The following is a 24,082-nucleotide window of genomic DNA, read 5'->3' on the forward strand; positions in this document are numbered from 1 at the left end:
TTTTAAAATTATAAGTTTTCTTTTATAAAAAAAAGAAATGCTCATCGTCAGTGGGACCATTCACTCTTATTTATTGTCTGCTTATAATATTCTAGGACCAACAAATTATGATCCTCTCAGCCTGCTGAAAATAATTTAAAAAACTTCAGCAAAATCGATTTTAAACAATTTATTTAATTTAAGTTAAGCATGAACTCTATAAAGTCTATAAATAATTTAAAACAAAATCAGCTGTTTTCATTTTGTCACTCTTACCATGTTGAACATTCAAAATGCGTTTGAGTGAAAAGAATAATGACAAAATTTTTAGTGCCAAATAGCAGATACAATAAAAAATACAAATTTGAACATTAAATTATCATGTCTATTGTGTTAAAATAATTAAAATAAATAATTATTTAAAGCAGAAATTATGACAAATTGTCATTATTAGGTTTTTGTGCAACAATTCTCCTTGATAACGGAAGAATATTTGCAATGAAACGAAACAATTTTGGCAAGAATTTTAATGATATTTTGTTAAGTAAGAACAAAACGATAAAAATTATTTAAAAAAATAATAAATGTGTATGTATAAATGTGATACAAATTTCATAATTTATTTCATTCTAAAAAAATGTTTAAACAATTAATGATTGTTGTAAAATAGAAATAAATTTTAGTTAGATTTTTTCTAACTAATTTTGAATGCCCCTAGTGTAACTAGAAAAATGCATTATTGCTCGCACTAGCATTAGTAAATTTGTAATAGAAATGATTTCTTTCATTTATAAATAATAATGACATTCTCAGAAAAATGTTTTAAAAATTTATTTTTGGAATAGGAAAAGAAAGCCTCTTCTACTAACACTTTAAACGTGTTTTTCATTTACAAGCATTAATCATTTTGTTTACGCCGTTTAAATAGAAACTATTCTGACACGATGATTTATTTCTTAAAATGTAGCACCCTCGATTCAGTGCCAATTGACCACCTTTATTTTATTGCTGTTGTTCTTTTCTTAATCTCACTAAAGCGTTCGTTTAAAATTATTTGTTGTTATTTAATGTGAATGTGTTTAACATGAACATTTGGCAGCCTCTAACAACTTCCTCCTCCGTAACCAACAACACTAACAAAAGTGTTCAGAAATAGTAAGCGAAAAATAATTACAAGACAAGCCAAAAGAAATTCTACGTCATTTTTGTTAAAATTTCTATGTAGTATTTTTTAAAGATCACCAATTAATCGAAATGACAATCAAAATTCTTTGCTGTACAAATATGTTTTAGTAATTTACAAGAAAATTGTTTTTTTCTTTCTATACATTTAATTACAACTATTAAATATTGTTGGTTTAATTGTTAAGTTTTAATTATATTTAATTTGTAATGTTTTCTTTTGATAAATTTAAAATAATTGTCTTTTTAATTTCAGGTAAAAACTACACGTATAACGAAAACGATTAAATCTGGAAGCTCTTCTACACCAGTTACTTATACAACTTGTGCTATAGAGGAGATTTGGGACGAAGAAATTTTAAAAGAATTGGTAAGTATTGTGTTTAAATTAAATACGATATTTGCTCTTTATATTTTAAGATATGAAAACATTGTGGTAAATACCGAAAATCTTGGAGAAATTTTTCGCTCATTTCTGAACCAAATATTCTATTAATCGAATGGGTCCTTAAGTTGTCTGTTGCAACCACTCCCTTATCTAGCAGAATTAGCACGTTTAAACTTTCGGTGTTTAACCATCATCCTCATTTCGCGGAGATCGTCCAAAATCGAAATTGTTGAAATTGAAATTTTTTCATATTTTTAGCTTTTGTTTTGAAACATTTGTACAATACAAATTTATTCAAAGTATTGACTTTTTCCCATTTTTCTGGCAACATATGAATTCCGAGCCTAAAGAACTGCTCATATTTTGAGGCCAAGAACGAATCAAGTCAATTTCGGATACTCAGTTCCAAAGTAAAGCGTATCCCATAGAGCGTTCTGCATAGATCGAAACAAATAGTAGTCGAACTGGACTATAAAACGGGTGAGGCAAAACTTCCCAACCACATCATTCTAAATAGGTTTTTAACAGATATTACCACTTGTGGCCGAGCATTTTCATAATGGAATATTACGGTTTCATGTCTGGTCGCATATTCTGGGCTTCACGTACGATCTCTTACGCTTCGGGTTATCCTAAAGGATCCATTTTTCATCGGTGCAAAAATGAGTTTTAGTTCCACTTAAAATGTTACTCAATTTATTCTTCTATACGTTCAGTTTTTATATAACAATATTGCGTTTAACTTTCGACGTTTAACCATCATCCAGAATGTATATTATTATGGAGGTCATCCATAATAAAAATTGTTATGCGGAAACTGATATAAAATTATCCAGCTAACTTATCGTACAATTGACATTATTGTCACTTTCAATATTAAAACTTAATTTAAAAAAATCTATTTTTTGTCGACACTTTAATAGAACTATTAGCATCGATAATTTTGTCTTTTTATTTCTTTTTACTGGCGTTTAACACGCCTAAACTTTCAGTGTTGATCCATCATTCAAAACGTAGTTGCGGGACCATCAAAACCAATACAATAAGATCCAGATAGCAATTGACATTAGTTTAATTTTAAGTGTTAACTGAAAATTAAAAAAATTTAGTATAATTTCAATTAGTACTTTGTTACTTATATTTATTACTTTTATTCAAAATAAAATATGCATATGATTCCTAAACCAAAAGCCTAAGAAGTTCTTCCAATCAAATAGGGGCTTTTATTTCCGACTGAACACAAATTATTCTTCTTAAAAGTGACCTTTTTAAAGAAGTCATTGATGTTTGCATATTATTTCGAAAGAAAATATCAGTCTACTGTATTGTCTTTCTAGATGGCCTAAACCCCTGCTCTAAAAGTTTCATAGAGCAAATGGTCTGCTATTTCTTAGAAATATCAGATATGTTGTATTTTAAAGCAAGTTACTTGTGAGGAGATTGTGGATCTATGCATACGAGTCTCAAACAGCTGACTACTATATTATAGGTCTTTTAAGGTGAGCTTAATCAGGCTCTTGAAGTTTTTCTAAGCAAATGGTTACTTATTCTTAGGGAAATGCATTTAATTGCATCTACCAAATTGCTGATAATTTTTCTTTATAAAGCTCTTATAGGTCCATACAAGCAAAATATATGATGGATCTGGAAAAGCTGCGATCTGGAACATCATTTAAAGATCAATGTTTTTCAAAAGTTAAAACCGACGAAATAATTGCTTTAATTTCTAACTGAATGACATTGAGTTATCAGTTTATTGGTAAAAATTTCTCCACATGAGAATTTGGTACCGTTTGTGTGCTATTTCAAACATCGGGGAACACAATAGAATCGCCTTCCTCACAAATTCTTCATTATTAAAACTAGGAAAGACATTCTATAAAGTTCATTTATGACTTAATCCTATCATAGTCTTAAGCTATACTTACAGATTATCTGTAAGAACCCGATATGAGGAAACATGCAAGCATCTGAAGCTGGCAAAATCTAAGAAATTTGTTATCATTGTTCTATATAGCTCGCCGCTGACATGATGTCGTCACAACATCGTTTTCGAAAAAGTAAAGACTAAAAATCGCCAACATACAGTAACTTTTTGTGGATGCAATGCCATCTGGTGAGCCTTGTATGGGTTGGCGTCGTCCCATATATGGCAATTTTGATTGCTAACAAAGACATTCATCCATAAATTAGACTCACGGCCATATAGTACCGTTTGCCTTAAAGAACACTTATTTTGATAACAAATTTTATAATATGGACGTGCTGCTCAAACGTGTAACTTGCCAAGGTGATTTGGCATAATAAATATTTGACAGACATTGCCAAAACAATATGGCCGCCACAGTCTATCAACCCGCCCTTATTGGAAAACCCTTTACTTAAAAAACAATTAATTATTTTATTTATTTATTAGACACTCTTTAAATTTAGTATAACATTAATAATAAATCGATTTTCATATAATATATTCTCTTTTCATTATTTTCATTACAGTTGGAACAGGCTAGAACATACGAAGAACGTCGTAAAATACGATCACGTTTGAGGGAACTTATGGCTGACCGTGAAGGTATTTTAAAATAATAAACACAAAAAACATCTACAACAAAAAACCCCGCCACAATTAAAAAAATAAACACAAATGGTGGTGTGCTTTTTATGACGATATTAAATTAATCAATGGATATGTCTGTCCGTCTGAAGAAAAGAAAAAATAAAAAAAAGAATGCGAGAATTTGTCATTTCAAATGATGCGATGAAAATTGAATTTTCTTGTGCGCATTTGATTCTTACAAAAAAAAAATAAATAGATCCACCATGATTATAACAACCACAAGAGAAAATGCGTAAATAATGTTTACAACATATTTACCTTTGTGTTCATGGTTAATTTTAAAATAGCCAATAATTGTGTTTTAATTTGAATTAAAAATAACGAAAACAATTAAAAGTTTCTTCAAATTAACGTCAATATGGGCGCCCCCTAAACTAGAACCTAGACAATTTTTCCATAAACAGCACATCACTTTTGAAGCACACTTTCAAAACTAAATTATTTTCATTATTCTTTTGGTTAGAACTCAAACAAAAAATCCTCTTACAAATCTGGTGTTGGTATACTATAAATTTATATTAATTATTTAAACAGTATTTGCTATTTATTATAATTATTTTTGTTATTATAATCATTATAAATATTTTATATTTACTTTATTCTAGATTTGAAATTTTAGCTAAACCAAACAATTCAAAAAAAGAAAGAAAAAAAAAAAACAAATATTTGAAATTGGATTTGTAAAACACTGAAAGATAAATCCTTAAATCAATTGTTGTTTTTTCACTAGGTATTTAAACGTAGACCTATAGAGAGAAACAGAGAGTTACATATGTAGCACAGAAAAAGAAGAGAAAAGAGATGTAAGCATTCATAACAACATGTTAATGTCACATCACGTCAAAGCAAATCAAATCAATTTGAAATTCACTTGTCTATTTATTTGAAAGCAAATTCGAAATTCTGCTCTATTCTGTCATCTCACCAACAAATTTCCAAACTCATTTAGACACTCCTCGTTTATTATTTTGTTTATTTTTTTTTTACATACATATTTCTCACTTTGAATTACACGTGTAAATCATCATACTCGTTTGTATTATTGATTTGATTGTTGTTCTTGTTTGTCCTTAAGGATAATGGCTTTAGGACTGCCGTTTATAGTACATTGTATCACAGTTATTGGACGTATTGTGTCTTTTGTATTCCGTTATCCTGCCATTGTTTTTATAGTTGTTTTGCTTCTGTTCATAAAGTCTTTTTTAAAAACAGTCACATTTATCGAATTTCCCCTCCCCCATTTAGAAACAAAACAAAGCCCTAACGGCGAAGTAACAGCAAAAGCAGCAGCTAATGTTCCGGCAGAAGAGGAGAGTAGTGCCAGCGAATACGAGGAGATTATCGAAGAAGTCACAGTCACCGACTATAGCGAAGCGGAATCAGATGTTGATGATAATAAGAACGAAACCGACAAAGTAGTCGCTGTCGTCGTCGAAAAGTCACAAAAAGATCAAGAGCAAACTTCTGAAGCAGCACTGGTAACTAAGACCGAAGAAAAGTCTGTAACCAGTGTTACTGCTAAATCAGAAGTAACCTGCACTAAACAGGAAACCCATACAGAGCAAATTGAGGAGAGTACAACTACAACAGCAACCGCAACTGTAACCGAAACAGTTGAGGAGGAAGAAGTTGTAGAGGAAACTGCATCCAGCAAAGACGGCGATACAACCGATAGCTCTGAAAAGGGTGAGTCCTTAAAGCCCATGGTGCATGATAAACAAAAAACGCCACAAACTATGCCACAAGAAGGCAATAGCAGCCATAGCAATCAGTCAACAAACAGCCAAAAACTGAAGTCGGCACAAACAAGTAGCAATAGCAAAACAACCGGTAGTGAAAGTAGTAGCATGCACGCTCCATACAGTAAAAATATCAATAATAATAATAATAATATCAATAATAAAACACAAAAAACAACCTCTACTGCGCCAACATCCAGTCAAAATCCAATTGTGACTGTACAGACTGCAGGCAGGGCAGACTCTACCTCAATTAGCAGTAAAACCAATACTAAGAATAATAGTTCTCGCCAAACGCATAGCAACAATAGTAACATAGATATTAATTCTCAAGATAATGGTAATAATGTTAGTAGTAGTAGTGTAGGTGGTAACTCCGTAGCCGTAGGTAGTAGTGATAGTCCTAGACAAGTAGATAGATTAGGTGTGCCTCAAAAAGAAGATTCTGGTACTGAGAGTGGGGAAGATTTACGCTTGATAGCGGCTGGTCTGCGTGACCAATTACAAATTCAAAGTGATTCGAATATCATTGAAGACGTTACCGGCGCTTTGAGTCGTTTGGAGAATTCCCTTAAGGAGGGCAAAGACATTTCAGTGGATACTGAGAAGCGTAAGGCCCTATTGGCTTTGGTGGAACGTTTGCGTGCCGGTTTAACATCACCCGAAAAGTTGGCTGAAATAGCTGCAGCCATGTCGGAATTGGACGGCAACGAAGGTCTCTATGGTGAAACTTCTTCGCCTGAGGCAGATGCCCATCGTTCGAATCGTTCTCGTTTTGCCAAACGTAGAAACCGCGTAAATCGTCATACGGTGGGTGTTAGTCGTGAAGAATTGGCAGATGCCAGACGCTACATGGAGGATATGTTGATTATGGGTAATATTTCTCAAAGTACCACACCAGAGGCAAATGCTGTTCACAATAACACACCACCTCAGTGGTATCCTTTGGAGAAAAATGCCTCCTCGGGAGCAATATTGACGCAAACGTCTACCCCAGTTTTGCAAAGACCCAAACAATTCGTACCCACAGATGCAGGTGCCAACACAACATATACCGACAGATTAACGGTTAACAATGGTAAGCGCCGACCTCTTTCAGGAGAATATTCGGTAACTTTCGGAAATCCTACAGTTTATAGGCAGCCAGAAGAGCCTAAGGAATCCCCTCAAGCTGTTAAACAATCAACTCCTCCCGATGATAGTTCGAAGTTTTCTAGGTTTACCAATAAAAAGCATTTAATGAAGCGTGCCAATACCATTGATTTGGCCAAAACTCACAAATATAATTCGGAATTCGATACCGATTCGGATGCTGAAGACAAGGGTCCTCATTTGGGTCTGAAACGAGCTGTGCAAGTAAGTGTTAAGAAACGTGTACAAAATGTTGTGCCACCTTTTGAGCCAAAAACCGAAAATGACCGTAAATTTTTGGCCTTTATTAATAAGCAAAGTGACAAACCTGGTCTCGGTTGGACCAGCTCGCGTTCTGTTTCCAACTGGACTAATAAATTTGGCTCCATTAAGAGTACCTTTGAGGGAGGCTTAGCCGGCAAACCACCCCAGGCTCCTCATCATGTATCATCCTCTGCAAAGCCCCAGCAATCCAGCAAACTATTTAGTCCACCCAATGTCAACAATTCTGCTCCTAATCCGGCTGCTAATTACATAACAAATCAACAAATCGCCATGAGATTGCAACAAGAAGCCGAACGCCAGACCGAAGAACGTAGAAGAAAGTTGGAGAGAGAACGTTTGGAGTTCGAACGCAGAGAACGTGATCAATTGGAAAGACAAAGGCAACAACGTGAAAGACAGGAGAGGGAACGTCTAGAACGTGAGCATTTCGAAAGACAAAGAAGGGAACAAGATCAAATAGCGGCGGCCCAACATGCAGCAATTTTAAGGGAACAAGAACAATTGGCAGCTGCACAACAAGCTGCTGCCAGTATGAATGTACCCAAACCCATACCCATCAATGAATTCAAACATGCTCCTCAATCGGTATTTAGACCCATTGATAATGTGGATTCTCCCTCTAAGCCCATTTACAAGCCTATACCGCAATTACCCCGTAACTCAAGTAATTGGCAATCTCTCAATGCTACCCCTCCTAGAGGACAAGGCAACAGCTTAACCGCCACTTCTCCCAGTCAATATGGCAAGCCAGATAATTCGTTTATAACCTCACCACCACCCTCTTCCAGATTGCCTATAGCTTTACCTTGGGCTTCCAAACCCACCGTGGACAGCAGCGGTTTCAAATCGAAAGCCAACAGGTTTGAGGAACGTTCTAAATATGACAATATCCACAGTGCAGGACCTTTTGTACAACGGCACAATTCATTACGTTCATCTAATGGCGCTAGCCATCAATTCTCAGAAGATTTTCGAAAACGTCCTTCCCTGCCCAACACTTGTGATCCCTATAGTGTCAGACAAATGCCGACACATCAAGATCCTTTGGCTCATTTGCCTCCGCCACAGAACATATCATTCACTTACAGCAATCTCAAGCCCAAAACCACATATCAAAGTTATCCTTGTCTACCCTCAGCCGTGGTCAATAACTCCAGTGACAACGAATACCAAAGATCAAGGGAAGACTCTCTTACCGATCCTCATGCAGTGCCTTTGGTGTTAACCTCATCCAACCCCTTATATTGTCCTACAACTCCACAGACTCCGCCACAACAGCAACTACGTTTACCCAGACAATTTGACTTGGTAAGTCCAGCCGATAGCGCACCCACCAGTCCCAGTATATACACTATGCCACAAACCGATTGCACAGATGATGACTTGGATTCCGATAATAATTTGTTGGAATACCATGCAGTCAGTCGGGTAATGGGAAAGCCTCAAAGTCAAACTGCTGTAACGGTGGGTCGACGTACGGGCCATGTCAGCGATGACGAGTTGTTTGGCAAGAACTCAAGGGCTGCTAAAAATCTTCTGAGTACCATGAAGAGCATTGGAAATCCCAATGGCATGGCAAAACCAAAGGCTCCTGTGACAAAGCGTCCCGAAGCAATAAACTCACCAAAGCAATGCCTCTCACCAGATGGTCGCTCCTATCAGGCTCCCATTGTTGAGCCTTTGTTTCCCGAAATAAATAAATTTGAGGCAAATCGCAAGCCAACCTACAACGATGAAAACAATAAACAAACAACCGCACCCACATATCCGCAACCTGCCCCTCGCAAACCACTGGGCATGTATAAGAGTATGGAAAATCTAAATAGATCAACGAACAAAACTCAAAGCAACTTTAAGGCCACAACGATACAACAGCCTTCACCCAAGCCATACGTCAGTGAGACACAAACCTCTTATGTGGTCACGTACCCCATTGAAGACAACACAGACGATGAAGACTTCAGTCGGCTGGGCCAGAACAAGATGATGCCACCCAAGAGTTTGGACTTGCGAAGACAACGTAATGTTTCGGAAAATTCGACTGGCAGCTCAACCACAGCTTCCATGTCATATAGTCAAAATTTACCATCACCCAACACTAGTTGGACCTCTAATCCCATTGTGGTAGATGAGTCTAGCAATTATCAAAATATGCCGGCACCATATCAGAATCCCAACAAAAATGTACCACCATCTCCGGTAGAGCCAACTTATCAAGCTCTTAGCAGCCAGGTGGTAACAAGTTATTCAAGTGTCAATCCAAATCTAAATTATAATCCACCACCCTCAGATTATATAAAGACGGCAGCACAATATGAAGCACCACCTCAAAGATCGATGCCTGCTCAACAGCAAATGGCTGCACAGTATGAAACACCACCTCAAAGATCGATGCCAGCTCAACAGCAAATGGCTGCACAATATGAAACACCACCTCAAAGATCGATGCCGTCAATGACAACTCAACAGCAAATGGCTGCACAGTATGAAACACCACCTCAAAGATCAATGCCTGCTCAACAGCAAATAGCTGCACAATATGAAACACCACCTCAAAGATCGATGCCAGCTCAACAGCAAATGGCTGCACAATATGAAACACCACCGCAAAGATCGATGCCGTCAATGACAACTCAACAGCAAATGGCTGCACAATATGACGCACCACCCCAAAGACAGATGCTTTCAATGCCAGCTCAACAGCAGGCACCTGTGCCAATACAGCTTCCTACAAAGCAACAAAATTCAATGCCAACAACAAAATCATCGTATGAAGCTAAATCTCAAAGGCAATTGCAACAAATGCAAAGTACAACAAATCAAAAGCAAACCACAAAGTCATCACATGGGGCACAAACGCAACAACCAATCCAACAACAAGCTCCAGAAAGAATGCAAAAGCCTCCAGTAACACAAAAATCCACAGATTATCCAAAACAAAGCCCAAAAACCACAACAAAAACTACAACTACGACAACACAAGAGAAACGATCTTTGGCCAGCTTACGTAAGACAGTAAGTGAAGATCATCATAGTGGACAAGTAGAGCAAACTGTTATAAATCCACAACACTCAAATATTTCCCAGGAAATGATCAGCCGTTTAGATCAACAGCGCGAACGAATTTCAAATGATATACGCCGCAAGAGTTTGGGAAATGCTCTAGACTATCAAATGGAGAAACAGGCGCGCTTTGAGACGCAACACAGTGAAGAGTACAAATCCTCCGCTCCTGAAAATACACCCGACATTGTGAAATCTTCTCTGCCCAAAGATGAAAATCAACCCATACTTAAGAAGTTTGGGCCACCTCAAAGACACCACTACATGCCCAATTCCTACCAAAGTCCCGGTGCAAATACTACATCAACATCTGTTGTATCTACGTCTACACATTCTTCGAAAATGCAAGGCAAAGATGTACACTCCACCTCCAACCATACTGTGATGCAAACCTCTCAACAGATTTTCAACAACACCAGGCCCACCGTAATGGAAACTCCCGCCATACCCCAGCCAGATGATGACTATATACCCAGAAATATTGTCTTCAATAATGTACATGCCTTCACATCCATGAACCGACACCAGGAGAGTGAAAGTGTTACATCAGCTCAAGAGCAACATCAAGCCAATAGACCTAATAAATTGAGTAAATCTGATTCGTGGAATCAGATAATGATGCTGCAAAAACAACACGTACCCACCCACACAACGAAATTCAATCAAAGTCCCACCAATGAACTGAGACGTACCAAATCGGGCCACACTTTAGCCTTACCCAAAATGTACGAAGCTGCCATGACTAAAACCGATATCAGCGAGAAGCAAAAGACAGTGGCTGCCTATTTCTCGGGACAAAAATCACCCACACAACAGGAAACAGTGGTGGAACAACAGACCACCAAACGCTCGGTAATAAATCGCACCAAAACCAGTGAAAAAGTATCGGCTGCCAGTCGCAAATCTTTGGGTTCAAATCTGCCCATAGCGCCGGGTGGTCTGCAGCGCAGTGCAACTATGCCGCACATAGCTAGCCTAAATCTGTTGGATGAAAGCAATGTGGAGGATGCTTTCGAACAGTTAATGATGGGTTCGTAAAAACGCTAAGATCAAAAATCACATGTAAATATAACACAAAGAAGGCATCTCTCTCTCTAAATCTAAAAGCCGGCTTTAAAGCTAAACAATACCATCAGCAGTAGCAGCCATTCCACAGCGTTTATTTTAAAATCGAAAACTCAGTTACTCTAACAACTCTTCTTAAGGTCTATCAATCATTTTATAATGATTAAATGCTCTATTTTTTTGGTTTCTTCTTCTAAAAACCCTGTATAGTTAGTTATAGTTTTTATACAAAATTTTCTTTTTTTTTATTTCTTCATTTAAACAAAACAAATTTACTTTCTGCGTGCGTTATAATACAAGACTAAAGAGAAATTTAACGACTTTATTAAACAAAATAAAAGAAAAAAATAACAAAAACTTTTAAAACGGAAGTTGAGGGACTTCATGTTGTTATTGTTAAAGTTCTAAACTATTGTTGTGGCCTTAATTTAATTTTACATTGTAAAAAAGTAAAGAAAAAGAAACTAATCTTTAACTTGAGCATAATATGACAACGTCAAGCATCTTAAACAAAACAAAGTCTGTCCCCCACCACCCTAACTCCGTGATCAACAAGATTTTAATATTAATGGACGAATATCTATCAACAACAACGACCAACCATTTATCGCTGGCACTGTCGTCGAGTCTGTCTATCTATGTGTGTGTGAGCGCGCCTTTCAAAATCGTTTCAGAATTAATAATGCAACTCTGTGTAGAATACCAACTGTATACAAAAATACAAACAACAATTGCAACACTGTTTTTATAACTATAACTTGTGAGTTGATAAATGAAAATTATAGAAAAATAGTAATGTTCGTTCGTTCTATCGCCATAAACCCTGATGTTATCGTCGTTTAATCTAATCCAAGCCTTTTTAATGAAGCATGATGAAAAAATTTCAAAAGTTTTTGATAATTTTTTGTTAATCTCTCGTTCTTTTTTTTTTTAAAAATTGTTCATTTGCTTGATCGTTCGTTGTTGAATTTTGGTTTCTATTAACAATTTGGTTTTTTGCAAATCAAAAGGTTTGAAGTGAATTTTTTTTTGTATTTGAATTTAATTTTTTATACACATATTTAAATTTAGAAGATATTGATATAAACTGGATAATTTTAGTGATATTTTTCATTTTCATTTTGAAGGAGGTTTTTCAATCACTTACGATTTTAGATCAGTTACCTAGATTGACTTTGGATCTTCTATATTTAGAGTGAGTTTTTTTTATAAAGTTTTATAGCATATTGAGAGAAGGTAAAATGAATTCATTGGAGTCCATATGATCCTTTTTGAAACCCTTAGAATTGAAGATAAAAGATTCCTATGGAATTCCATCAAGGATCGTTCACTGATTCTGAAAGGAACACATATATCCATTAGAGGGATTAGCTAATTCATAAGTGAAGGATAGAGGATAAGGACATTTGTGGATATCCTTCTGTGAATCGTTTCTCTGTCAGTCGTCAGCAGTTTTGTCATAACTGCATTTAAAGTGCAAAAAAAATGCACTTGTTGCACTTTTTTTTAACAAAAAAAGCTAAAATTTTTTTTTTTTAATTTCTATCAAAATAGGATTTTGTCTGTGAATTTGCACTCGTCAGACATTTCGTTTCCTCAATCTTATATACCCTTCACCAAAAATTACACTTCAAAATACAAAATTTTAAATATTTTTAGGTAAACAAAATTTATTTTTTTTCCAAAGTTGTTTTTTTAATTTTTTGGAAAATATTTTTTTTGAATTGTTATTTTAAATTTTTTTTTAAAATTTAAAAAAAAAAAATTTTAATTTTTTTTTTTTTGGTGAAAAAAATTCGGTTTAAAAAATATTTTTTCCGAATTTGACCTATTGTAGGTCCAACTTACTATGGTTGCAAAGGGCTTTGAAATATCTATATTGTCTATATTAATGACTTAGTAATCCAGATATAGCTCAAAAATCGAGGTTGTCCTGGTTTTTTCCTCATATCTCTTGCCATTTGTGGATTGATTTTCACGATTTTAAATAGAAAACTTCTTTGACAGAATTATTGAAGATTTGGATCCCGTAGATATCTGGGGTCTTCAGAAAATTGATTTCAACAGACAGACAGACGGACATGGCTTAATCGACTCCGCTATCTATAAGGATCCAGAATATATATACTTTATAGGGTCGGAAAATTATATTGTGGAAATTACAAACTTCTCACGAAGGTGAAGAGTATAAAAATTACTCAAATAATCACACCTACAAGTGCTGTTTTTATGTTCACATAGTTTTTTTTTACCACTTGGTTTTTGACAACTGAGTTAGGTCTTTGACAGGAGAGTTTCCGATCTAGGGCCATACAAATCTGAGAGATATGAGCAGACACTCTCATTTCTCTCAGATTTCAATACAGAATTTGTTTATCCTTTACAAAGAACGTACTGTTTCCCCCCACAACCAAAGAGCAAATATCTTTGGTTAGCATGCGCAATACAGTAAGTGACGATCGCCTCAGTGTACAAGAAGATCAAAGTGTTATAAATTTACACCCGTATGGATCATCAACTGGAATGTCTTATCACTTGGCTGACTCCATCCAATTGATATATTTTGGGTCATTTGATACTCATGTGCTCTTTGTAGTAAAGAGAGAAGTCAATTGTTTATTTAGAGCATTGGTAGGCAAAAAGAGGCATTTAATTTGTGTGCTCTTTTGGGTAAAAAATAAAATATTCACAACAACATCAAGAAACTGAATGAATTGTGTGTATTTTTACGCTCTATTACGCTCTTTTGTTCACATTCGGGTTGTTTGACGAAAATCATCGTAACCTGAACAATATGAACGCCTACCATGGAGTTAGAGTCTCTAAGTAATCTAGAGTGTTGTCACTTTAAACGTTTATTTTGCACTTTCCATGAGATGTCTTTTTAACTGACTATTTTAGGTCAATTAGCACCCGTAAATTTTAAAATAACTAGTTATGTAGCTGATCAAGTAATCAGTTAGGTACCTAGTAAGGTAAATGACTCTATGTAACCAGTATGTGAATCAAATGCGTTGACTACTTTGGACCAGCTCTCAGCCTGTATCATTGCAATCAAAAATCAAGGAATTTAGCGGCTTTAGAATTGTGATTATCATTAAATCGATTGCCGAATATGATGACTATTAAATTGGTGTAAATGACTATACAATTGGTGTAAAAAAAGTTAAATTAGTAAATTCTCAACTTTTAAGGAAATATTAGAAACTTTTGCTAAAAAACTTACTAAAAAATAAATACAAAAATTCACTTTCAAACCTAAAGATTTTGAAAAACTTTTTTTTTTATACAGCTGCGTTTTCAAATTAATCATAAACCGAGCTTTTTTTTTCATATAAAAATTAAAACCAAGTGCTACTGACCACATTAAAAAAAAACTCAACAAAACAATTTGAAAAACATTTAAAATTAATAATAAAATCCAATCATGATGTCCCTCCTTCTGTAAACTTTTTTTGTACATATAAATCAAACAAATTAAACCCAAAACCAAAAAAAAAAACTGCCACCTACTACTACCAAAACAACAAAATTTATTTATTAAAAAAAAACATGAAATTGTGACCGTGTTTCAGCTGTTTGTAAATTGCTGATTTAAGAAAATTGTAAATATTTCTTTTTATATGTTTTTTTTGCCCAAAATATTGCGGAAGCTTTAGCATGGAATTTACGATTTGTTTCTCTTTTTTTTTTTTTTTTTTTATTCATAAGAAATTAAATCAACTGTGTTTTTGTCCCTTGTTTTTTTTATTATTGTTTTTATTATATACTTTAAGTTATATTGTATTATTTTCATTTATTCAACCCACTCATGTTTGTGCATGCTCATCAAAACTTTAAATCATTTTAAGAAAGAAAAAAATGGATGGAATATTTTTGCCAATTTTTTTTTTTTTGAAATTTTCAAATTGTCTCATTTTATTTTAACTAAAAATCGTTTTTTATTTCGTTTTCTGCTAAAAACATAAATTTTTGCATTCATTTGTTAGTTTTTTTTTGTATAGAAATTTTAGTGTATGTAAATAAATAATATACGTAGTGTATATTAGAGTTTTATATTGTATGTATGTATAATTAATTAATTATTTTTTAATTAGTTTATAGTTTTTATTGTATGTCTGTATGTCTAGTATTCTTTCATTTAAAATACTTGTACTTTTTAAATTGCATTAAAAGCTGCATGCCAATTGTTTTTCTTCCTTTCTACGTTATTTTATTTTTGGCTTTATTTTAATCAATTTGATGTATTTTTTTTGCTTTTTATTCTTAAATTTTTCCCTTTGTTTTCTATAGAACAAAAACAACAAAAATCTTCTACATCGACTACCGAGAAAACTGAAACGAAAGACAAAGATGGAGCAGTTGTAACTACCACAACGAAAGGTAAGCAATTTTCAAAAAAAGAACACCCAGCAGTTATGCAAGTAGCCAATGTATCCCTTATAGACAATAATTGTCAGTTATGACTGATCACTTGGCTGACTCCATGTGCTCTTTGTAGTGAAGATAGTAGTCAATTGGTTACTTTATACATCCCATGTAATCTAGCGTGTAGTCAATTGCCACTATAGTGTCTCTAAGTAATCTAGAGTGTAGTCACTTTAAACGTTTATTTCACCCAGCAGTTAAGCAAGTAGTCAAGTCAATGAAACCCTTATAGACAATAATTGTCTCTTATGACTGATCACTTGGCTGACTACATGTGCTTTTTGTAGTGAAGATAGAAGTCAATTGGTTACTTTATACATCCCAGGTAATCTAGCGTGTAGTCAATTGCCACTTTAGTGTCTCTAAGTAATCTAGAGTGTAGTCACTTTAAACGTTTATTTCGTACTGCAGTGAGTAATTCATATAAACTGGTTTTGTACAAATTGTGTTGATATAATTCTCATACAGCTTATTTTCTTTTTGCTAATACTGAGTATATGTCACTTTAGTGACTCTAAGTAATCTAGAGTGTAGTCACTTTAAACGTTTATTTCACCCAGCAGTTAAGCAAATAGTCAATGAAACCCTTATAGACAATAATTGTCAATTATGACTGATCACTTGGCTGAATCCATAAGCTCTTTGTAGTGAAGATAGAAGTCAATTGGTTACTTTTTACATCCCAGGTAATCTAGCGTGTAGTCAATTGCCACTTTAGTGTCTCTAAGTAATCTAGAGTGTAGTCACTTTAAACTTTTATTTCGTACTGCAATTTTTTGTGAGTAATTCATATAAACTGGTTTTATACAAATTGTGTTGATACAATTCTCATACAGTTTATTTTCTTTTTGCTTAAGTATACTGAGTATATGTCACTTTAGTGACTCTAAGTAACCTAGAGTGTAGCCACTTTAAACGTTTAGATTTGTTATCGGTTATTGGACTGTCTATGAGATGTCTTTTTAACTGACTATTTGAGGCCAATTAGCACCCGTACATGTTAAAATAACTAGTTATGTAGCTGATCAAGTAACAAGTTAAGTAGCTAGTAAGGTAACTGACTCTATGTAACCGGTATGTGAATTCAATGCGTTGACTACTTTGCACCAGCTTTCAGAAATTCTCATTGTTATCAAAAAGGGTCAATAAGGACATGCACGTGCTAAAATAACTATGCATGTAACTACTTATGTAACTAGTTGTCACCTTAACTGATAAGTAAAATCACTAGTTCGGGACTGTCACCAAGAACTGCTGGGAATGTCGGCATTTTGTTTAGAAATATTAGGGGCATTCATTTAAAGGTGTAAATTTTATATCAGTCGAGTTTAGTGGAAGGTAAATTTCCCTATAGTGTAGCTTAAACTTTTTTAAACTCTCTCAATTTTCTCAATCAGAGTTTAACATTATTTTATCTGAAGTTTAAGTATTTTCAAATATGTATTTACCTTAACTTTTAACTAATTCCAATTTATTTCCCAATTCCAGTTACTACACGCACCGTCACTGGTTCAGCAGCGAAGCCTGTCTCACCATTTAACAAATTCAAACAACTTGACAGACAAAATTCACAACAATCTGCAAAGTAAGAAAATAATTTATTAATTTTGTATTTATTACAACAAAACAATCAAAAAAAAATATATAAAACAAAACAACAAGAAATCAACTCCCAAAAATATCTAGCAAAACTATTATAAATATTTCTCATATTATATCTCTTATGTATTATTATCTACATACAATCAATATATCTTTATTATTCTCAAGGTGTTTGGTATTTATATTCTTGTATTAAAACAAAATATTTTATACGGTACCGTGAAATAGCTCCCAAATGAAATAACTCCCAATGAAATAACTTCCTATGAAATAATTCCCATCAAAAATGAAATAATTCCCAAACTTGAAAAATTAAATAACTACCAAAGGGTAAAATGAAATTACTTCCAATAATCGGCGGTTTCATAATTTTAAAAATATTACTCCCTAAAAAGCGAAATAACTCCCAATGAAATAAATCCCAATAGAAATGAAATAATTCCCAATCCGAAGCAAGCATTGCAGGCATATGGCGTAGCGCAAAGTTTTACTCCTCTGGGATGTGTCAAAAACTGGCTTCACTCAGAAAAGATTTTTGCATTGCAGGCCTTCAGCCGGGCGCTAAAGTTTTCTCCTCTGGGGTGTATCAAAACTGGCTTCGCTCTGAAAAGTTTTTTGCATTGCCGCCCTTCGGCCGGACTCTAAAGTTTTCTCCTCCGGGGTGTATCAAAATCTGGCTTCGCTCAGAAAAGATTTCTTTCATTGCAGAAAGGTTTTATAATATTTCAGAAAGCCGATTTTCATTTCGCACCAGATTAAGAAATCGTTGCAACCTGACAAAGGCCGGCAATGCAAAAAACTTTTCTGAGCGAAGCTAGTTTTTGATACACCCCAGAGGAGAAAACCTTAGCGCCCGGCCAAAGGCCGGCAATACAAAAAAATTTTCTGAGTGAAGCCAGTTTTTGAAATTTATGGGTTCTGCTTTTGCAAAGCAGAACCAAACAAAAATGAAATAACTCCCAATACGGTGAAATAACTCCTAATTCCCAAAATAAAATGAAATAAAACCCAAAAATGAGTTGTTTCATTGGGAACTATTGCATTATTAAATAACTCCCAACAAAAAATTATGAAATAACTTCCTATGCGTTAGGAGTTGTTTCATAATGAAATAAGTCCTAAGTTGTATGAAAAATTTGTTGGGTGTTATTTCATCTTTTCGTGGGGAGTTATTTCATTTGGGAGCTATTTCACGGTACCATTTTATACATACAATTGTACATATTCTAAAACAAATGGTTTTGGTCTGTATTAATAAGAATTTGAATCTGGTAACATTTAATCTGGGTTTATCTTAATTTGGTTTATTATTTAACAAATCTAAACTACTGTACTACAGCCTTAATGTTTTATAATATGTTTATAACTTTATAGTAAGTTTTTTACTATTTTCCCCAGCGATAAATTAAACACAAGAGATTTAACAAATTATTCAATAATATTCCAGAGTTGCTTTAACGTTGTTGACAGTTCAGTATTGCTCCTGAGTTCCTCTAACTTTGTTGGCTTGTTGACAAAGTCTCATTGTAATCCCATTTCTCCAGATTACAATAGAACAATTATTTGACAAGATGTGTAGCAAGTTGCAACATTTAATTGGAACCTCATATCACTAACATTAAGCTCATCCAAACTCTTCCAATTCTTACATCGTTTCGCCTGTTTGATAAAACACTAGAAGGAACTGTTTTGACAAAATTTGATTGTGTTATTTATCTTCGTTTCATCAAACAGATGTTTCTTCGAGGAAATTTTGTAAATACTGGAAACTGCTCTTCAGTCACTATCAGCGTTATTGTATAAATGCAAAAGTTTTTCTTGATGCAGCAAATATCTAAGTTGACAATCTTATCATTCGGATCATTCCGGAACCAAAAAATCATTACTGCTGCAAATTACGAAAGAAAGATGTCATTCGCATTCTAAACGAAAGTAAACTGATTTTGGTTTCCCTAACTTCATATTTATGTGAACGAATCAGTTTTCTTCCGCTTAGAATCTTTCTTTCGATATTGTCAAACAGACTATAATAAGAAAAGACCAGAGAAATATTTGCTCGAATATGCTTGAGTAAAATTGTACAAGCTACTAGTCCTGGCTTAAATAGGCCAATGACTCGCAATCATACCAGTGATGGACCTTATACTACTTCTATCCAAATTCAGGCATGTTTAATCTGTCCAAATCAACACGTTCAGGGATATCTTGCAGTGATGTCTGACTGAGGGTGACATAAAAATTCAAATTATTACACCAGGTGTTGTACAATAAATGATCCGATGTCTTCAATAAAGATATTGGAAGTATTTTATCCTATTCTCCACCTCCAACAGAATCGGTTTCCATTCCCGTCTTCGATTAGTCAGTTAATAACGGATACTGATAGTATAATCTCTAGGAACTAGTACTTACCTCCTTCACGCAGAGAAAAAATATAGTTGGGCATGGTTACTGTAACCATTTCAATATTGTTACAAGTTTTTTAACTATATTATAGTCACAGTAACCATTTACATGATTGTGGTAACCATAATATGGTTAACTTACGATTCACATGATTGTCTCAACCATATATATGGTTACAGTAAACATATATATGTTTGTGATACTGCGATGACAATTTGATAGTTAATCCTTTAACAGTTATGAAAGCACTTGGATCCTTGAACAGATTTTCGAATATTTTATTGTTAAACTTATAGTCCATTACGTCACGACAACGACACTCTTAAAACATTTTTATGTAATTGATCTGCTTCAAAATAATTCTAAGACCTATTTTAGCTGACTCATACCTCAAATAATCAACTTAAGTCTCCATGCATTTAAGGGACAATATATACTTGTCATTCGCATAAACAGGTGATCTCAATCTGGCTGCTTTCCAGATCTTAATAACATTGTCATGAACATCTATATTTAGTTTAAAATCTCTTGTGTTTAACCTCACCTATAATAGTTTGCAATTCATATTTTAAATTATATATAATTCAGTCAGACGACGTTTTATTCTTTCTAAATACATTTCTGTAAATTAAAATAAAAGATATTTCCCAAATCCCAATTCAAAAGTATGTATGTACATGAAGACAACAAAGACATCTGATCTGATCTACTCTAAAATAAAATTCGTTTTCAACGATATACAATATTTTTAATTTTGAGTAATACACACTTAAGTAGTTAGTAAAATAATTACGTTTTACACTCTATAATAATCTTTATATAAAAATTTTGTACAAACATATACATATATACCAACATTAAATAAGTAGTTTTTCTTCTTATTGTTTAACCAATCAACAAAAATAATTTTAAACAAAAATACAATTTAGATGATGAATTGAATCAAAAAAAAAAAACAAAAACCAATCCAATCAAATCAAAATTATCAAAAGTAATAGAATTATAGAATAAATGTTAATCATTTGTTGTTCAGATCTCCAACAACACCGACAACACCTGGAGGCGGCTCAACTGCCTCACCCTCGTCCGGTAATCAACCGATATTCCGTTTTACCGATCCGGCCCTAAATGCTAAAGCGGCCACTGTCAAGGAACAATTGCTACAGTGGTGTCAATCGAAAACCCAGGAATACGAGGTATACAGAGTTCTAGCAAACTACAATACAAAAAAAACTACAGACAAATAAAATATCTACCCTTTTTTTTCTCACTGGTTAACTCTGTTACAATAAAATATAATAAACAAATTAATAACGTTGATGTTGTAAACAATAAATACAAGTTTATTTAAGCCACTAATGGATTTTTCTTTTTTTTTAAAAAATAATTTAATGAATTAATTAATTTTTGTATTATTAAGGCCTTTTATTTTAATGCTATTTAATTTTGCAGAATTATGCAGGCTGTAAACTTTATAACTTTATAGAATTTAAGATCCTTCAAAGCGGATTTCAATTCTAGCTTTTATTTATTAATGGCTGTAATTTTTATTATTATTTTTTTATTTTATTTTATGTATTTTTCATAGATTTTTCATATAATTTTATTTTGCATGTCTGTTTTATTTAGTGCTTTTCTTTAAAATTTCTTTAATTTTATGGAAATTTTTTATGCTCAATAATTTGTTTTATTTTTGAATTTTTGTAGAACATCGAAATAACTAACTTTAGTACGAGCTGGAACAATGGTTTAGCGTTTTGTGCCCTAATACATCATTTCTTGCCAGATGCCTTCGATTATAGTCAACTAACCCCCAAAAATAGAAGAAAAAATTTCGAATTAGCTTTCACAGTGGCTGAGTAAGTATTTTATATTAACTATACATTTATTTTTATACCCTCTTCGCCATGAGCGTTAAGTGGATATAAAAGTTGTTCATATATTTTTCATTTCCCATATCCTAGTCGATATTAAGTCCGTCTGTATGTTGAAATCCGCTTTTCGAAGCCTCCAAATACCTTACAAACATGAATGATACATCAATATCCGCTGTAGTCCCGGTCACATATGGGCAATTCCACGAGAATCGCTACCACGACTGAAAACACAGAAACCCTTGAAATGAATTTGACTCTGATTGTTTTTTTTGCTATTGTCAAATTGTTTATTCAAACCGAATGTATATTTTCTATTCACTTTTTTAGTTTTTGTATACATATATTTACAGAATATATATTGTTTTATTATAAGAGAAAAATCTGTCACGTACGGTATGTCACGTACGATATTAAATTTTATTTATTATAAAATCATCCAAAGATTGTTTTTATTTAAATATGACGGATTGTAAAGCCAAAATATTTCGTTTAGTGTAAGAAATTAAAATATTTCTACATGAGTTCCGTTTTATGTCACGTACGATATACCCTTATTTCGCTCAATATTTTGGACAACAATATTTCAAAAGAACTTTTTATTATTTTAAAATATAGTAGTTACCCTCTGAATGGAACATAAAGACCATTATTATTTTTCAGATACTCTTATTTTTGCAAAATCTATTCCACTCTATAGGCGTAGAAATGTCACGTACGATGATATGGAATTGCCCATATGTAGATCGGAAACTCTCAGTTGTCAAAAACCTAAGTGTATTTCTCTATGGTACAATCATAATTTGTTTCGAAGTTAAGGTTTATAAGCAAATAATAGAAACAATTGCAAATTGCTGTTAATTTTATGAAACTAAACTCAATTTAATTTTCAAACTTTTAACACTTTATTTTTATTCCATTTACAGTGAGAAAGCCGGCATTGCCCCTTTACTAGATGTTGAAGATATGGTTGTGATGCAGCGGCCCGATTGGAAATGTGTTTTTGTCTACGTACAAAGCATCTATCGTCGTTTCCGCAATTGCCAATAAACTAAAAAAACTAATTTTTTTGTTAAACGAATTTTACGTTTACCCAACAAACTACAGCTCGATCATCAAAACAAATCAAACCAAAATCGCAATCAAATCCCTCAACGAAGTGTTTACTAATCAAGCAATCAAAGCAATATCAATTATATTTAAATAAAAATATAAAAACTACCAACCAACTACTTACTACTACTATACTGTTTCTTTATTTACCACATTTTTATTCAAACTTGTTGCTCATACATACATATTTTTTTACCATAAATTCTTTTCTTGTTTTGTAAAGTTTTTGAAACATAAAACTCTCAATTTATTGTTGTTAATCGTTTTTAATCAACATAATAATTTAACAAAAAAATCTCAAGATTTAAAAAGAAACGTTATAAATGAAACTTGTCTTTGATTCTATTATTATTATTGTTTAGATACTCATATTAATATTATTGTGTAATTATTAATTTGTATGTAATTTGTTTTGTATTTCTCATTTACTTTATTTTCATTTTTTGATTTTTTCTTCTATGAATTTATTATTATTATTATTTTCTAGTATGTACTAACATTTTTTAATTCATATTATTTTTGAATACATTTAAACGAATCTTTGTAATTTGTCAGTTTTATTTTTTTTATTAATTTTTTGTTACGTTTTTGTTAAAGTAAAAAAAAAAGAAAATTAATATGATAAATTTATAAAAGCAACCTTTTTTTGAACAAAAACCAAAATCAAACCAGGAATTGCAGCTCAATTTTTTTTATTATTATTATTATTAATTATATATTCGACTAACTTTTGCGATAAGAGTGAAAAATAAATAAAACAAAAAATTATTAACATTCAAAGAGAAAAATAAAAAAAAACTCAAGTGTTTTATTTCAAAAGAGAAAATACACAGAGAAAGACAAGACAATCGTGTTAGAAAGGCCTTTGAAATACTTTTTCACTTCATATACATGTTTGGGGTATCCACATGGACTGCTATTATTAGTCATATTGTCATAATGTCCTAATGTATTATAATAGTTGTTGTTGTGTTTTAAACAAAAAAAAGTATTATTTTATGACAAAACAATAAACATGCATAGTTCAAATAGTCATATTAGTTTAGAACTTTTTTGTTTGAAACACAACAAAAATTTGATTAAACTATCATAATATATTAGGACATTATGACAAATAGACCGTGTGAATATCCCAATTGTCTATGGAACAAAGCTTATTAGCCGATATTAAGTGGTTGACAATACCATTGAAACTCGTCGAAATATTCAA

The 24,082-nt window shown here is 33.0% G+C and overlaps 1 protein-coding gene across 1 annotated transcript in view; it reads left to right on the forward strand.

Annotated features, from left to right (window-relative positions):
• The window catches only part of LOC135957141 (titin), a 107,867-nt gene extending 84,898 nt beyond the window's left edge, over positions 1-22,969 (forward strand). The window contains exons 11-18 of the mRNA XM_065507826.1: positions 1,418-1,531; positions 4,046-4,121; positions 5,412-11,414; positions 15,743-15,832; positions 17,366-17,462; positions 20,919-21,081; positions 21,593-21,744; positions 22,686-22,969. Coding sequence (XP_065363898.1) covers positions 1,418-1,531; positions 4,046-4,121; positions 5,412-11,414; positions 15,743-15,832; positions 17,366-17,462; positions 20,919-21,081; positions 21,593-21,744; positions 22,686-22,809 — 6,819 coding nt within the window. The 3' untranslated portion in view covers positions 22,810-22,969. The remainder of the gene's footprint in view (positions 1-1,417; positions 1,532-4,045; positions 4,122-5,411; positions 11,415-15,742; positions 15,833-17,365; positions 17,463-20,918; positions 21,082-21,592; positions 21,745-22,685) is intronic.
• The last annotated feature ends 1,113 nt before the right edge of the window (positions 22,970-24,082 follow it).

The sequence above is a fragment of the Calliphora vicina genome, chromosome 4 (genome assembly GCF_958450345.1).
Source record: "Calliphora vicina chromosome 4, idCalVici1.1, whole genome shotgun sequence".
NCBI lineage: Eukaryota > Metazoa > Arthropoda > Insecta > Diptera > Calliphoridae > Calliphora > Calliphora vicina.